The sequence below is a fragment of the Cydia splendana genome, chromosome Z (assembly GCF_910591565.1).
Source record: "Cydia splendana chromosome Z, ilCydSple1.2, whole genome shotgun sequence".
Classification (NCBI taxonomy): Eukaryota; Metazoa; Arthropoda; class Insecta; order Lepidoptera; family Tortricidae; genus Cydia; species Cydia splendana.
The window spans coordinates 5,864,046-5,883,032 of record NC_085987.1 but is presented as its reverse complement, the minus strand read 5'-3'; the positions used below and the strand labels follow the sequence as shown (position 1 = coordinate 5,883,032).

Here is an 18,987-nt window from a genome sequence, read left to right as displayed (position 1 = left end):
AACCTCGATTATTTCGATCGACTGATTTATTTGTTTGACTCAATGACTTTACAAGTAACAGGTCCGTCTTACGGTCACGTGATCGTCTTACGGTGACGTAATCTCACGCGAGTTTAAAATTTTTTCCCCACCTCAAAAAGTGCACAGCGCCGCTAAAGAAGTTTTCACTTAAAAAACAAAATAAATTATGGTGACTTTCGGTTATCAACTGCAACTGCATAACTGTTGAGACGTCGTTGTTGCCGCCGCTGTGTCTCTCAATTTCTTCGATGAAATGAGTAGGTAAGTATGTACTTTACGGAATGAACGTCATAATCGCGACAGTAATGACGTCACTCAATTTTCAAGGATGTTGACAGATACAACAGCGACAACAGCGACGCGGGAACAGGAGCTGCATTTGACGCTGACGGATAAATAGGTACCTACATAAATAAATATGATGAATCGCGACTGATACATACCTACCTAAAGTCAGCCGCAAAAGGAGCTAGGCGGGTGAGAGATTCAAAATTACCTACACGCGCTCTTATTCTCTTCACAATACAGGGTGACCCCTAAAATACGTTGACAAATAATTTTTTTTTCGAACATGTTTTCTTATGCGTCTTTTACAAAATGTCCATAAAATGATAACTACAATAATTTAACTTATACACATCGTATTATATTCAAAATATTTTCCTATAGCTTTGATATACAAACGCAAAACTGTTAAATTATGAACAATATTAAGCCACAGTAAAAAAAAAGTAAACGTATTTATTGTGCCACTCTGTATTTAGCTTATCTTGAGGATCTCGCCCGCTTAGCAACATCTCCCGTCGCACGTACCTTTAATGCAGCTACAATATACAAATCAACATAGCAGTTGCCAAATGTCCAACAATGAAGTAATATAGAAACCATTCTCCACAGATTGTCCTAACAACATGGCAGCAGACAGCTCCCTCAACTCCCAACGGTAAGTCCATATACATAAGGTCCGTTTCAGTTTGGCAGCAATTTAACAATGTATATGTACTGGAATAGGGGGCAATAGTGATTGATCGAGTTCCATTGACTGAATTTCCTTTGAAGTGTGCCGGTATTTTTATGTTATTGGACCCGATATGTTAAGCAGCGAAAGGGTTAGGTTGACTTTACAATTTTCTTTGTGAGGTAATACGAAATAAGGGTATTTTTAGGGTTCCGTACCTCAAAAGGAAAAAACGGAACCTTATAGGATCACTCGTGCGTCTGTCTGTCCGTCCGTCTGTCCGTCTGTCACAGCCAATTTGCTCCGAAACTACTGGACCAATTAAGTTGAAATTTGGTACACATATGTAAGTCTGTGACCCAAAGACGGATATGTAACGTCAACAAATGAATTTTAAACATAGGGGCTACTTTTGGGGGGTAAATGATAAAATTAAAAAAAAAAGTTTTGCAAACTATATTGTGTTACCTATCAAACGAAAGAGCTCTTTGAGAGCATGTCAAATATATTTTTTTTATAAATTTACGATATAAAGTTTAGAAATTATTCAAGAAAATAGACAAAAAAATACCATTCCCCCCTCTATCTCCGAATATCTTTGAAAAAAAAATAGGTACACAGAATAGTTCTTTACCTAAAGATGACAGGAAAACCTATTAGAAATCTAGAGTCAAGCGTGTGTCGGATTTAAGAACAAAAATGCGGTTAGGTTTTTTAGGTACACAGCCGCAATGGTTTAAGTGAAACGTGATGTAGACAGCTATTGCGAAGGCCCTAGGCTGATAGCCGCATAAGGCCGAAGGCCCGAAGCATCCCAAATAGGCGTGCCCTTAGCTTCAAGCGTGAGTCGGCCTGAAGACAAAAAATGCGACTAGGCTGTATCTGGCACACAGCCGCAATGGTACTTGTAGTACTGATGGATTAGGTTACTATTGTTACGTGTTTTAAAAAGCACTATACAGGGTGGCCAAAAAATAAGTGCAATCCCGTTGCCAACGTGCTACCCCGACATACGGAAAAAAAAATTTGGATATTCCATACATTTTGGCTGGTCCGTTTTCTATGTGAGGGTAAATTTTTTTTTCGCGATTTCTGGGCATCTTTTACTATGGGAGCCCATAGTAAAAGATGCTATGGGAGCCCATAGTAAAAGATGCTCAGTATGATTCCAAATCCCTGGCTACAGGAATGCACTTATTTTTTGGCCAACCTGTAGGTATTATCTCTCTTCGGCCTTCGCTTTTAAAACAATTGCGGATGTTGTAGGAAGCGCGACCCGTTAGACGCTCCTAATTTTCAGCTCTACGCGAAGCTCGGCCTTCAGTCTTCGCATTTGGACACTTGTACTATTGTTCGGCATTTAATCTTCCTATCCAAGCTACTTTGCATAGTTGCAGAGATATAAGCCGGCTTTTCAAGACGTTTCACTCCGGTCTCGTTTCACGTACAAAAAAAAATTGGTAAAAATTGTGTGATGTGCGGAACCCTTGAAACGCGAGTCCGACTCACACTTGGCTAGTTTTTTCTCGGGTTAAGAGGATAAGGACGGTCATTTATTTTATACAAAAGTCCCGTTTTCCTTCCTGGATGTTATGGAAAATGTTTTCGTATAATTTAACAAATGTTTACCTTATGCGGCTCTGTTTCTTTAGTTTTAGATAGTTTTATAATTAATGCGAGAATTATGACCATCAGAAAGTGACTTGATGACCGAGAGTCTAACTCTAAATATAGGTAACGTTGAATAGCAAGGGGATATATTCTCGTAAAATTGAACGTCCTTAACTTTTGTAATTTTAGACTGATACGCGGGTGACAGTGACAGCAGATGTATACACGGTGGCCAAAAAATAAGTGCATTCCCGTTGCCAGGGAGGTTTTGGGATTATACAGAGATCTTTTACGACGGTACCAATCCCGAAATCGCTAAAAAAATTACCCTCCCATAAAAAATGGACCAGCCAAAATGTATGAAACAGCCAAATATTTTTTTGCGATTTCGGGATTGGTCCCGTAGTAATAGTTGCTCAGTATAACCCCAAAACCTCGCTGGCAACGGGAATGCGCTTATTTTTTGGCCACCCTGTATAACTACACAAGAATATAGTTGTTGGTCAAAATTATTTTTATTTCAAATCGATAGTATTCTACATGTCGGAACACAAAGTAATATTCGTAAAGCACACGAATGGGTCATGCGAGCACAGTAGGGGGTCATCCATTAATTACGTCACACGAATTTCTAGGTTTTTTTACCCCTCCCCCCCTCCTTGTCACACTTGGTCACATTTGGCAAACACCTCCCCCCTGGTGTGACGTCACATTTCTTCAACGAAATCGGCAATTATTCATTTAATATTATTGTTGAATAATTTGATGTCTAGACTAGCATAATCCAGAATTTGGGACTAACCTGGTGTGTGACGTGGATACCGCTACCCAGGGGCCCCTGTCCTTCGATGATGAATGTAGTAATCTCATAGGCTGGCGTCGTTAGACTTCTTCTATTTGTGCTGAACACTTTGATCTTTGATTTTGGTTTTTATATGGCTCAAGCTTACGGAGCGAGCAGTCAGCGGCGGCGTTTTCGATTTTGATATCGTTAGGAATGAATATGGCAACACTCGAGCTTCCAGTGTTGCGCGCTTTCAAAAAAGCGTTCCGTTGCAGGCGTATCCCGTTTTGGAATATGCTAGTCGATTAAAGTATTAACCGATTTAAAAATAATTAAAAGAAAATACGTAGTATTTGTGCGTACATATACAAAAGTACCGAACAATTATATCAAAATATTTTTGACAAAAGAAATATTAGTACCTAATTTTATAACCCAAAACTGATTAAAAAAATAAAATTAAACGAATAAAAACGATTATAGTTTCAAAAACTTGTTATTTAAATGTATATTACCGTATAAAATTATTTAAATACATTTTCGGTTACTGATGAAGTTAAAGTGATGTCACAAAGTTTGTGACTCCTCCTCCCCCTTGTCACAACATGTCACATTTTCTTGACCCCCTCCCTCCCCCTAAACGTGTGATGTAATTAATGGATGACCCCTAGGTATATGTAGTTGTACACATAGTTTACAAACAAACATTTTAAAAATCGGGCAAGTGCGAGTCGGACTCGCGCACGAAGGGTTCCGTACCATATAAAAAAAAAAACAAAAAAAAAAGCAAAAAAAAAAACGGTCACCCATCCAAGTACTGACCACTCCCGACGTTGCTTAACTTTGGTCAAAAATCACGTTTGTTGTATGGGAGCCCCATTTAAATCTTTATTTTATTCTGTTTTTAGTATTTGTTGTTATAGCGGCAACAGAAATACATCATCTGTGAAAATTTCAACTGTCTAGCTATCACGGTTCGTGAGATACAGCCTGGTGACAGACGGACGGACGGACGGACGGACGGACGGACGGACGGACGGACAGCGAAGTCTTAGTAATAGGGTCCCGTTTTACCCTTTGGGTACGGAACCCTAAAAACCACCTATCCTCTTGCAGTATTGTAAAAATAATATAAAAGTAGGTACAGTTAAGTGTAAAAATATGGGTGCACACATCATACTCGAAAATATGTCCCATAGCTCTTATGTCAGCGAATTAAGAACTATGGGACATATTTTTGAGTTAGTTATATCCACCCATATTTTTACACTTGACTGTACACATATACTAGTTCACTACCTACATATAGCATCACAAATAAACGGACGGAAGAAGAAATCGAATCTAAAACTTTGTTGACTTGAAGTCTCTTGGGGTGTAACTTTAGGTACCTACTCCTCTTGACACCAGGTGGGGGTGGGGGTGTTATTGCCATTCACTTGCCGACCGAGAGCGAAGATACTGAAATAACTTATAGCTTTTAATTAATAATGCTACACCTACCTACCTACTTCAAGGAAGAGTCAAATTTTGTTATTATGATTTAGAAATTGATTGCTATCGATATCGATAACACTTGCGTCGATATTTAATTGATCACAAATTAATGAATCCTTTTACAAGCATAAACGTCAATTGTATAATAAAGTCAATGATATTATAACAACTCCTGGCGGTCTAGCATAACCCTTGTACAAATTGTACAAGTTGCTTTAAGTTCCGCTTAGGCAAGCGAGAGTCGTGCACGCGCTTACGAGCTCACGCACATTACGAGACAAACAGACACATTTATGCTCAACAAAGAGTGTAACAAAGAGAAATGGTTTGCAAAAAATTATACAGCAAAAACAGATTCGCAGGTAATTAAATATAATATATGGATATATTTTTTTGCGCCGTATGTATCCGTAGAACTTATCTTTAGTTATTTAATATCATTGGTCAATGTCAGTGCAGAGTTAGCTTAGACGGACTTTACTATTTTGTTCAAACACTTGGTTCTCCCTAGTGTCCGACCGAAACAGAATTTATTACCGAAATTGAAACTTGCTCTAATTTCGGCTGAAACCGGACCTTAGACCGCATCATGATGTTTATGTCGATATCGATACTTCGACGATAGATACACGGGACACTAGTTCCCCCTCACTCGCTCCCCAAAAGGGAACATGGCACTGAATCAAGTTGAAACAAGTTGTCTTTATCAAACAAAACAAAAGCTTCAAACAAAGTGCAATCTATTTCCTTTGTTTTGTGATAAACAGGGCGCTTTCTAGAGCGGAAGCAGTCTTTACACTCTTTAGTAACTATACAGAGAGTAAAAAGAGTTGAGCAACAGTCTAACTAGGTACTTAGTATTCTAAAGGGTCACTTAAAAACGCTCCTCATTTGATTATCCTAATGCCGGCTGTACACACTCGTCGAGACACCCCGAGACAGGCCGAGAACGAGTGTGTACATACTGCTCCCTTATTCTCGTCTCACTCTTCCTCGTCTCGCTGGCTTCTCCGATAATATGTCGCAATACTTCTTATGTGTACCACACTATACAGCCGACATAAGAAGTATTTTCTTATGCCGGCTGTACACACTCGACGAGAGCCTAGAGAGTCTCGGCACTGCTCCGATCCAATCAGAAAAGCGCGAGACGAGTCAATGAACAGCGAGACGAGAAGGGAGCAACATGTACACACTCGTTCTCGGCCTGTCTCGCTGGCTTCTCCGATAATATGTCGCAATACTTCTTATGTGTACCACACTATACAGCCGACATAAGAAGTATTTTCTTATGCCGGCTGTACACACTCGACGAGAGCCTAGAGAGTCTCGGCACTGCTCCGATCCAATCAGAAAAGCGCGAGACGAGTCAATGAACAGCGAGACGAGAAGGGAGCAACATGTACACACTCGTTCTCGGCCTGTCTCGGAGTCTCTCGACGAGTGTGTACCTGTATTGTTTTCTGCTAAGGTCACTCTTTCACTTTTTCCACAGAGTGTTCAAAAAATCGTCCCCCAACAACAAGCTCACCCTGTACCTGGCGTCGCGGGACCTAGTGGTGGAGACGAACAGCATCGACCGCATCCAGGGTGTTCTGCACGTGGACCCTGAACACGTGGATAATAAGAAGCTGTATGGACAAGTCACCCTTACATTCAGGTGAGTTGTTGTTGATATTGTTGTTTGACAATAATTGCTCATAAATTTATAAATTAAAGGAAAAATTTAAACATTTAGGTACAGATTCGGGCACGAATAGAACTTGAGACTTCGCTTTTAACGAGTTACCAGAAGAGTGCGAATCATTTCATTCGTCCCATTTTGTTCATAAATAGCGACATCTACCGTAAGAATGTTCTATCTTAACGACACCAGAGTCTAAAGTTATATTGCGAATTCACCAGTACGGCTACCACCAGTTTTGACATTGACATAACGCTCACGTTTACGTAACTTACTTTCTATGCATCTCGCTCGTACTCGCATATGCGAGCAATAGTGCAAGCGAGATGTACAGAAAGTAAATTACGTAGACGTGAGCGTTATGTCAATGTTAAAACTGATGGTAGAGGCTCAGGAGCAATGTGTCACAATTGGAACACAATAACGTGTAGAAAACCAATATTTCCTTAGCTTGGTAAGTTACAGGAAAACCAGCGTGGTGGAAATTCTTGTTATGTGCACATCATTAGTTGCAATTGTGTCTAGAGATACATATTTAGAAGAAGCCGCGAGTGTCTGACAGGTCGTTTTATAAATGCGAATTCATTTGTTTTACTTTTGATTCCATCGCTTTCACGCGCGTTTCTATAAAATATGAAGTGTAGTGTAGGTGCTTCGAATATGTTCTTTCTACCCATATAAATTAAGTATTCAGGTAATATTTATTTTTCTAGTAGGGAATCAATACTAGTTTCCCGTCTCTCTCTGAAAAAAAATCTGTTTCACGCTTCAGCTATCTGCAAACCCGCGACCGCTAACAGTGAAAACCGCATTGAAACGTAAAATCAGCCAATCGGTCCGTACGCTTGCCAGCCTGTTACTGACTTTGAAAACATTTTAGCTACCGACACACATATAGAAGGTCGGGTTCAGTGATCAAACAAAGCCCAAATCCATTTCAAGGACATAGGATTTGCAATTTTAGGCAACAGAACCTAAAGCTGCAAATCCATTAACTTATTTGGATGAGTAAGAGGTATGCGACTTAACCGACGATATATCTGTAACATGTTGATATACATCAGGGTGCCCAGTAATTAATGGATAACCTTCTAACCACCTACAGGGTACCTTAGGCAGGTCCAGAAAATGCACTTATAGGTTTAGTAAAAGTTTCGTGGTTTTCGAGATAATCGAACTTTTCTGTCTTTTTAATAGCACCAATACTTCACTTTAATCGCCAACTAGGTCATAGCTCTGTGTGTAAAGATGTAAATAGCATGCGTGATACCATTTTAGAATCAGTATTAGATAAACTATTTTTAAGAAAGTTGGCTACTCTATTCTCCATACATTTTTTTTTTTCACCACAAACGATCTAACTCTTTGAAATTTTTAAGGTAAATTTAATTGGAAAGATTGGTGTAGCAACCATAAAGCTCTAACACACGTCCGTAAAAATCTTTTCCTGAGTGACGATCATTACAGTGAAACACGGATCCAAAATTAGAAAAGTGCTATTATCGCGAAAACCACGAAAACTTTTACTAGACATATAAGTGCATTTTCTGGACCAGCCTAAGGTGCCCTGTCGGTGATTAGAAGGTTATCCATTAATTACTGGGCACCCTGTATAGGTACCATATATACTGTTACCCATCGTGTAATGAACGCGGCGAACACCGCCACCATGTCCGACATCCGTGACAGGCGGGAAAGCGTGTCAACTAGGAAATGGAAATCGATTTAATGTAGGATCATTAGGCCAGTCGTTTCAAGATACGATTAAAGGATGAATCAAACTAGAAAGGTCTGTGTCCAAAACGTGGCGTCATACTTCGTTTCGCTTTCTTTGTTTTCGGCGGTGATCACGTGATGCTGTCTAGAGAAAACGAAGTGTCGGACGTCTCGGCTCGGACCCGGACCGTTCTAGTATGAGCTTTAAATAATTGCTCTACCGGGTCGTATAAACGCAGCTTTAAGACGAAAGTGAACGACCGCCCCGAAACCTCCTTTCCATACAAATGTAGTCCCCATTTTCCTCTCTGGATATTATCATTATTGGAAGTATTTTGACACAATTTGATATATATAGCTGGTCAAGCAAATCTTGTCAGTAAAAAAAAGCGCGAAATTCAAATTTTCTATGGGACGAGATCCCTTCGCGCCTAATACAATTTTCAAATTTGCCGCCGTTTTCTACTGACAATATCTGCTTGACCAAGTATATGTATCAACTACCTATGCCCTTTCACCTGTTTTTTTATTCGAATTTTAATTTAGGTACAATAAAAGTCAAGAGCATTTAAAAAATGCTATCTTACATATTAATTTGTTTTTCGCTTCTCTTCTAATCATAAAAGTCAAGCGAACCCCTTCGTGTATACATAAGTCAGTGTTGACACTGTCAGTGAGTCGTGTCACGGGTATAGATATACACGTACCTAGCTATATTACCCTGCTACCCATCATGAACGCGGCGAACACAGCCACCATGTCCGTGATAGCGTGTACACTCGGAAATGGAAATCGATTTACATAATGTCACCGAGGAACTGTTCAGACACGGAGCTAAGATCATTTTGATACCAATATCGGTGCTTGCTGGATATATTTGACATATACAAATTTAACTCGTTCGCGTCTTTTCTGTAGGCATCGCAAAGAGACTCAAAAGATAACTAGGCGGGTTACATGAACACAGTACCCGGGATCGTTAACTTTTATTATTTAAATACGATACCAAACGTGGCCTAGTAGCTTAAATGATATAGATATGGAGGTAAAGTTAAGAACTCAAAAAAATTACATCAATAATCTTGGTGGCTTCACTTCTTAAATCCATACTAGGGTCCTAGGGACCAATCCTGCCAAAGGGTATCTTTGGTTCACGAAGCGCCGTATTTTATGAGCTAGAACTACGACTATTTTATTCCGTTAAATTATAACCCACACCAAAACCAACTCTAAGTATTTCCTACACTATACTAAATATAGTTATTTAGTTTCAAATTTCACGGTAAAATTTGGATATTTTCTTATATGGCTGGGCCTTAGAAGGTTAAGATCCACGTGGGACGTACTTTGCCGGTTTAAGACTCATTATATACAATTACCCACTAAGTTCATCTGAGTGTAACATTCAAGTGATCATTATCTGATGAAAATATCTTATTAGATCCCCCGGTAATTTTATTAAGGGATCTTGGGATCACCCGTGGAAGATTTATTGTACCTACAGATGTATTCAGTAGGATAACCTAAAATTCATCTTAGGCATCAAAATACTTGTATTTGTCAATTAATAAATGTATCGTGCTTGTATTAAGAGTCTGATTGGATTACCTGACGACCTTAAAATACATTTTTCTCAGTAACTATTACAGTCACAAATGTCACAATGCTATATTAATACACTCAGCCGTAAAATTGCACTGCCAATTTATGAAAGAATTAATTAAAAATGTATCCGTGCAATTTCGCCGACGACTGTACAAGAGCCACAGCGACCGAATGGTGTCACGCTAGGGCGGTTTCGTCCTAGCGTATTTTTACGCGCGTATACGGTCGTTTCGGCGGTACGATCTTATAATAGCGTTACATTTCCCTACTGGCTCGGCTACGACATTGAGCGACTTGCAACGGCGGCAGCGAAAACCATAGGTTGAAACGAGACACAGCGACGACCTTCCGTTCCCACCTATGATTGTCGCTGCCACCGTCGCCAGTCGCTCAATGTCGTGGCCGAGCCAATTTGGTTTGTACGAGCTTACGCGCGCGTTACTTTTCCCTACATTGGCTCTATACGAGTTTACGCGATCGTACGCCCTACGGCTGACAGTTGATAATACTCGTATTAAATTGGTATAAAATATTCATTTCTGAATCAGTTTCATTGCCTTTTAAAGTCTTCCTCATTTCTGGGTGACACACAATGAACAGCGTGTATACTTAGGATTAAACGAGCTTTGCAATTGGGGGAAAATTAAATCGCTGCCAATACTGTGTTTGATGTTTGTTTTAGAGACATGTAAGACGTATTTATATAACTACTAGCTGTGCCCGCGGCTCCGCCCGCGTGGAATTCGGTCTGTGTCAGTAAGCGGCTAATTTCTAATCCTAATTTCTCTCCCTCTGCCCTGGAGGCGGAAATTGAAGTAAAGTTGACAGATGGATATGCTAGAGGACTGCAGTTCAGATAAAATATATTACAATTAGGTACCACTAAATAAAACTACACTCCAAAATCAATAGTTTTTTTTGCCCTTATTCAAATTTTACACGTGATTTAAACGACAGAGTAGTAGATGTATATCGGACGATACAGTAAGGTATACGCGCGCGAGCGAAAGCGAAGCGGCCTGCCTGGCAAGAGCGCCACTCACCGTGGTCTTCTTCAGACTCCTGAGGAAGACCACGTGCCCCTTGTAACCTCAATGCGTTGCGAGACTTTCGCGAATGATTGGATTTTTTTCTGGAAGGCATGGTAATGCGTATTAAATGCGAGTCCCAAATCGTTTGACTCCGCAAACGACCAGTGCCGGATTAAGATATTTTGATGCCTTAATCATTTCTAGACCATGGTGCCCCCTCTCCCTAGGGTCATCGAGATTATATTTAATTTTTTTGGTAAGTTGAGTGACGTTCATTGCCGCATTACAGCTGAGAATGGAAATTAGTCACATCATTTTATCACGAAAATTGACAGTGCTGCAGCAGTAACGTTGCAACATACTAATGCTGCTGCAGTCGCCATATCCTAGAAAGTTATTGAAAACGCGAGCGTAGCGTGCGCGAAAATTTTCGATATAAAAACGCAATTTGATAGACAGTTGTACATTTTTACTTTTAGTATGGAAATCAGTCACATCATTTTACCACGAAAATTGACAGTGCTACAGCAGTAACGTTGCAACAGAGTAATGCTGCTGCAGTCCCCATATCTTAGAAAGTTATTGAAAAAGCGAGCGAAGCGAGCGCGAAAATTTTTCGATATAAAAACGCAATTTGATAGACAGTTGTACATTTCTACTTTTAGTATGGAAATCAGTCACATCATTTTATCACGAAAATTGACAGTGCCGCACGTTGTAACACAGTAATGCTACTGCAGTCGCCACCCGAATGTCACCTTTATCATATGTTATAATGTTATTGTAAACGCGAGCGTAGCGAACGCGAAAAGTTTTCGATATAAAAAACGCAATTTAATAGACAGTTGTACATTTTTACTTTTAGTCCCAACCAGGCGCGAATCCAGGATTTCATACAGAGAAGGGATGGGACAGTTTTCTATCAGCCTAGCTTCGCATAGGGCTCGACATTTAAGGGTCTCAGCGAGGTTGTTTTCATACAGAAAAGATGCAAGAAAGCAGAGCTTGGAATTGACCAAGTGAATTGAATTGGCGAAGTGTGAGCAAGGCAGAAGGCCCAGCTGCGAAAGAGGTAAGCTTAGATTTGGATCCACGCCCAAGTGTAATTAAGGCAGAAGATCAACTTTGCCATAAGGCAGAAGACCTCGCATAAGACCTTACGCCGAACTGCAAAAGAGTGGCTTGAAATCGAATCTATGCATGTAATCACGACTCTTCTACTGCTCGCTCTTTGGCTTCACTCGAAAGCGCTACTTGATAGGATGCTTTTAGTTTTCGGCTTTCACGGGGCCCCTTATAACACTTTGACAGTTAGGTCTCAGGATCGCGGCTAATGAGCAACTCGGGTTGGCCGACAAATCTGGCGTGCAAGAGAGCAAAATTCGCTATAAAATCGGTAACGTATGTATGTCGAAAAAATCGGCTGGCCGCAAGCCCGAAAGCAAGATTTTTTTCCATGACTTTAAGGGCCTCCGCGTAAGGTCAAATCGAAAGCCTACGTTGGAGATGTTCTTACGTACCCTCACTCTTTTACTTGATCCCTACGACCCTTCGTTATTAGATGGGTACTTGTACACGTATAAAAGTTTCATGTAGGTACCTATTCCACGACGACTGCAATACTGATGCAGCCCTGCGCTTTTTTTTTGCCTACGGTTTTGGTGCCACCTAGACGTGGTGCCCTAAGCAAGTGCTTATTTTGCCTAAAAGGGTTAATCCGGCACTGCAAATGACAGAGGTCAATGTTTTTTTTTCAAAGTACCCACCTTCGTGGCCATTATTAAATGCTTAAAGGAGGCGATACGTATGAATATGGATTTGATATGGGTGCGATATAATTACGATTAGGTATAATGCATGATGGAAAAAATTAATAATTTTAAATAATTATGCAATTATACGCGTGTTGATATGTGTATTTGTTTTACCACTACGTAACTATGTAAACTCATGTTTAGTTTTCTTGATTACTTAATGTTTACTCAGTTCCCCAAAAGACGGCACTGTGCAATGAGGGGCAATTAATTTACTGTCGTTTAATTTTGTTGTATTATTAATTTATTAAATCAACATAATTTTTCAATTATTTTTGTTGATATCCGTACCCCCTCTTCTAAACTTATAGTTAATTTGGCAAAGTCTTTCCTCGATGGCTTATTCATGTCACAACGTATTAAATTCAGCGCCATCTGTTAGTTTACCAGGGTACTCAATAGTGGTAGCACATATTTTGTAAAAAGTTTGCCCCTCCTTCCTAAGTAGCGCCATAAGATTCAGGGGCAAACTTAAGTCAATCGAGTGTTGTGGCTACCCCCCCTTTTAGGGGTTGAATTTTTATAGCCTATAACCTGGCCGGGGATTTTCTCGACAGATTAGTAAAGTTTTCATCAAAATTTCAAATTTTTCATCAAAGTTTTCAGACAAACAGATAAACAGACAAAAATTCTAAAAACTTTTGGAACGTGTTCTGTTATCGATTCTAAGTATCCCCAGCCAACTTTTTTCAAATATCTTCCATGTACAGACTTTCGACCGTCTTCAGCTTTATTATATGTATATATATAGATAGATAGATAGAAGATAGATTTAAAAGGTTGAGAACTTTTCTGTAAAGTTTTTCAACTGGGTCAGAATTGTTTTTCGACGATCTTCTTCTTTCTCGCGTTATCCCGGCATTTTGCCACGGCTCTTGGGAGTCTGGGGTCCGCTTGACAACTAATCCCAAGAATTGACTTAGGCAGTTTTGACGAAAGCGACTGCCATCTGACCTTCCGACCCGGAATAGGTATTATTAGGATTAGTCCGGTTTTCGACATGTGGCACCTAAACAAATAAGCGGAACCATTTTATTTTTTTTATTTGATGTTTTATTATTTAATACGAGACTTGAAAACACCATTAGGAATATAAACGGAAATAAATGTCATATACTAAGAAAAAATGACCAAGGCCTCTAGTGCCCCAGGCTGGAATCGAACCAGCGTCCTCTGCTATCGCTGCAGGTGCCTAAGCCACTCGGCCACCGGGCCACAGCGGCATAGGTCAAATATTCCAAGTATATGCACTTCTTACTGAAGTCTTATGGCGCCCCCTGTTTCTACTTGATAAAAAACAAATTAAAATATTTTTCTGAAATAATTTAATTTGTTCAAATAACTACTTTAGTACCATTAGGAATAGACAATAAACACCATTTTGTATTCGAAATTTGGTTTGCGCGCATAAATATCCTCTAAAAATGTATTTTCACCTCACTAGCTCATAAAGGCTATATTTATTTTACAAAAACTGATGAGAAAGTTGCATTTTATCCACAAGAGAGGCAAAGTAATTAGAAGGGAACATCGAGTTGTTTCCTCATGTTAGGTAGTGTAATTACCTTTTAAGTGATCATTTTGAATGATAAATATTTAATAGCATTCATTTGGATATGACTAATCATAATCATCTCAAGTGCACAGTTTTCCTTCGTATTTTCTCGGTCGTTTCTCAAAAAGTTGGCACCGCCACCTGTAAATAGGTTTATGTTAGAACTTTTTTTTCATTATGTATAATTTTTATATATAAAATTTTAAAATTTTACCAAATATTTAGAGAGACTTTTTACACAGTGGCCTAATACTTTGAAAAAGATTTAATAAATACTAATTACAAAAAAATATATTGTAACTACGTTTATCCGCTAACCTCACAAATTATTAACTTAATTTAACGTCATTGCCGTATTTTATTAACATATATCCTTAACTTTTAAAGTATTACTATCGCGTAACAATATTATACTTATATTTTAAGTTATTCGGCTTCAAAGTTTGTCCAAGGCAAATCTTAACATTCACCTGTCGCGTCACGTTCACGACGATTGTATAACCCCCACCGCACCTTTCCCGTCTCACTCCGCACGATCCGAAGCCGTCAGTCATCAGCTATCACCTGGTAGGACGAAGACGTGGTTATTGTGCTCCGCAAATAAAACACAAACGACAAAGTATCCGAAATTGGAGTTTGTAATGGGTAAGTACTCTTTATCCTGGCGTGGATAACTTGCTAATTGTGTAACCTATCGCATTACTATTAAGATATGCAACGTATTCAATAGTTTAGTTTTATATTCCTAAGTATGGAGTACATCAAGCTAATACATTTTGTGTATTCGCGATATATGTAACTGCCATTTTCCCCATCACCTGGCAGTTTTAGCCAGGTGGATGAGATTTTGCGGCAGGTTAATGTCACTGATACCACAACTAATACCCGTAACTATATAATTGTATAGCGGTTATATCGCTTTTGTATGTTAATTTAGGAATAAAAACTATCCTGTCTTTAAAAGCTGCATATTATTCAAATTTGTGTACTTTTGTCTTACGTCTCGTTAACCTGTCCAAAAAAGTCAGGTGAATGATGCAATAGCAGGTGAATGAAGCGTCATTCACTTGCCATATGACAGGTGAAGGACAACTATTTAAAATCCACGTTACACATACTCAAACAGTGATTATGTTTATTAAGACGTTAGTGGACAACTGTTTCTCCATACAAACGTAGACCCCATTTTCCTGCTTGAGTGTTTTATGAAAAAAAAAATTTTGTTACACTAATGTCGTAAGTAGATTTGTGACGTTCCATGGGAAAAGGTACCTTATGGGGGTTTTTAGTTTTAGACATATTAAAATATTTTGTAAAAAGGTGAAAGATTTTCTATTATTTTATTGTGTGATGAGATGACGGGCGAGAGAGAGAGGTATGGATGAAAACAAAAAGACATGCTGCGTCGACCCCAAATGAATGGGGCAAGGGCAAGCGAATGATGATGATAATCTGAAACCTTAATGCTTAACGTTCGTTTACCTGACCGATTTTGAAAATTCTTTTTTTGGTTGTATGTAATATGCACACAGATTGGTCCCGTTTTTGTCAAAACTCAGTTCTGATGATGGGATCCATGAAGAAACGAGGGAACTCCTCAAATCTTCAAGACATACATAATATAGTGATTTTAGTGTTTTTATTTACAAATCAAGCATATACATTCAAAAAAGTAACATTTCATGAAGTGGAACTGCTGATGAAGATCAGCACGGAACTCTTCAACGACGCATAGTTCACGTTTGGCGATTTGTCCTCTTCTTTATGTTTGTTAAGCATGTTAAGTTTTAAGCCACATATTTGTCAAGCTTGAGTTCTGATGATGGGATCCATGAGGAATCGAGGGAACTCCTCAAATTTTAAGGGCATGCGAATGACCAAAACAGCGTGTGTCTGTGTTGCATCAAACCTGAGTTCCAGTAGGTACTGCGAGGGTTCAGCATCAGCTCCATCTTGGGTACTGCTCACCCAAGTGCTCATCAAGACGTGTCGAATGACCAAAACAGCGTGTGTCTATGTTGCACGGGTTGCACCAAACCTGAGTTCCACTAGGTACTGCGAGGGTTCAGCATCAGCTCTAACTTGGGTACTGCCCTCCCAAGTCCTCATCAAGACGTGTCGAATGACCAAAACAGCGTGTGTCTATGTTGCACCAAACCTGAGTTCCAGTAGGTACTGCGAGGGTTCAGCATCAGCTCTATCTTGGGTACCGCTTTTCCAAGTGCTCATCAAGACGTGTTGGATGACCAAAACAGCGTGTGTATATGTTGCACCAAACCTGAGTTCCACTAGGTACTGCGAGGGTTCAGCATCACCTCTAACTTGGGTACTGCCCTCCCAAGTCCCCATCAAGACGTGTCGAATGACCAAAACAGCGTGTCTCTATGTTGCATCAAACCTAAGTTCCAGTAGGTACTGCGACGGTTCAGCATCAGCTCTATCTTGGGTACTGCCCTCCCAAGTCCTCAACAAGGCGTGTCAAATGACCAAAACAGCATGTGTCTATGTTGCAACAAACATGAGTTCCACTAAGTACTGCGAGGGTTCATCATCAGCTCTATCTTGGGTACTGCTCTTCCAAGTGCCCATCAAGACGTGTTGGATGACCAAAACAGCACACGCTGACACACGCAAGGCATGCGAATGACCAACACAGCGTGTGTCTATGTTGCATCAAACCTGAGTTCCAGTAGGTACTGCGAGGGTTCAGCATCAGCTCTAAATTGGGTACTGCCCTCCCAAGTCCTCATCAAGACGTGTCGAATGACCAAAACAGCGTGTGTGTATGTTGCACCAAACCTGAGTTCCACTAGGTACTGCGAGGATTCAGCATCAGCTCTATCTTGGGTACCGCTCTTCCAAGTTCTCATCAAGACGTGTTGGATGACCAAAACAGCGTGTGCCTATGTTGCACCAAACCTGAGTTCCACAAGGTACTGCGATGGTCCAGCATCAGCTCTATCTTGGGTACTGCTCTCCCAAGTGCTCATCAAGACGAGTTGGATGACCAAAACAGCATGTGCCTATGTTGCATTAACCTACTATTGTAATCATCGTAGTGGACAATAAGGTCCCTTTTTATAGAAAATGACACATTTTTCGATTATTTTTAGAAGGCATTGAAAATTATGTGATAGACAGGTGAATGACACTCATTTCAGGTGAATGATGACAAGAAACCAGGTTAACGGCAACGGACACAGGTTAATAATGGTGCCTCTCGATAACCTGTCAATATTTTCATCATTGGAATTTGTACTTATTTCTCGATAACCTGATTCTACTATCGATAACCTGGGGACAAAATATCTTTCACCTGTCCTTGATGTTGCTGATTTCTGAACAGTCTGGACCAGAAATAACAAAGGAAGAGGTTATCAACGCGATAAGATCAGCAAAAAACGGTGAAGCCGTCGGCCCAGATGAAATCCCTAGTGAAGTACTGAAACTTATGATGGACGAAAATATTCCGATTCTTCTCAACCTATTCAACGGGATTAGGGATATAGCAGACTGGTTAGAGTCTACGTTTATAACCCTCCCAAAGACTAGCAGCGCCAAGAGATGCAACGAGTACCGAACGATATCGCTAATGAGCCACGTGCTAAAAGTTTTTCTGAAAATAATCCATAATAGAATCTACAAAAAGATTGAGGAGAACCTTTCTAATTCGCAGTTTGGGTTTAGAAATGGACTTGGGACTCGGGATGCGCTCTTTGGTTATCAGGTTTTGTTACAACCTTGTTGGGATATGGGTCAATGTGTGCATATCTGTTTCATAGATTACGAAAAAGCATTTGATAGAGTCCAACACAGCAAACTCATCAACATTTTAAAGGATATAGAGCTTGACTTTAAAGATCTAGCAGTCATCCAGAATCTTTATTGGCAACAAAAAGCGAAAGTCCGAGTGGATCAAGATCTAACTGGTCTGGTAGATATAATGCGAGGTGTACGTCAAGGCTGCATATTGTCACCGCTTCTTTTTAATATTTATGCGGAGACCATATTTCGGGAGGCTCTGGAAGATGCCGCCGAGGGCATAATAGTAAATGGACATGCTGTCAACAACATTAGGTATGCTGACGATACTATTCTGCTGGCGGCAACCTTTGTAGACCTACAGAACTTGCTCAAACGGGTGGATGTAGTAAGTGCGAAGTATGGCCTAACGATAAACATCAAAAAGACCAAAGTAATGACCGTAGATAGAATACAAAGGTCATTACCTGACTTGAAAGTCTGAAATGAAATTGTACAAAGGGTCCGCTCGTATAAGTACCTAGGCTGTATTGTCAATGACCAGGGTGATCACAGCGTTGAGATCAAATGCCGAATAGAGCAAGCTCGTAACACTTTCCTAAAAATAAATTATCTTCTCTGCAACCGGTCCCTCCGAATCTCTACCAGGGTGCGATTGGCACGGTGCTATGTATTTTCGGTTCTACTGTATGGTGCTGAGTCATGGACACTCACTAAAGCTATAAGTAAACGTCTAGAGGCGTTTGAGATGTGGGTGTACAGGAGAATACTGAAAATCTCATGGACGGATAGAGTAACCAATGACAGCGTGCTGCAGAGAGTGCAAAAGAAAAGAGAAATTTTGGATACTGTAAAGATTAGGAAACTGCAGTACTTTGGTCATATATTACGAAATGACAAATACCACCTCCTCCAGCTGATAATACAGGGGAAAATCCAGGGTAAACGA

At 39.9% G+C, this 18,987-nt stretch overlaps 1 protein-coding gene across 1 annotated transcript in view; it reads left to right on the top strand.

Annotated features, from left to right (window-relative positions):
- Positions 1-932: 932 nt before the first annotated feature.
- The window catches only part of LOC134805027 (arrestin, lateral eye-like), a 101,624-nt gene continuing 83,569 nt past the window's right edge, over positions 933-18,987 (top strand). The window contains exons 1-2 of the mRNA XM_063778319.1: positions 933-964; positions 6,367-6,531. Coding sequence (XP_063634389.1) covers positions 933-964; positions 6,367-6,531 — 197 coding nt within the window. The remainder of the gene's footprint in view (positions 965-6,366; positions 6,532-18,987) is intronic.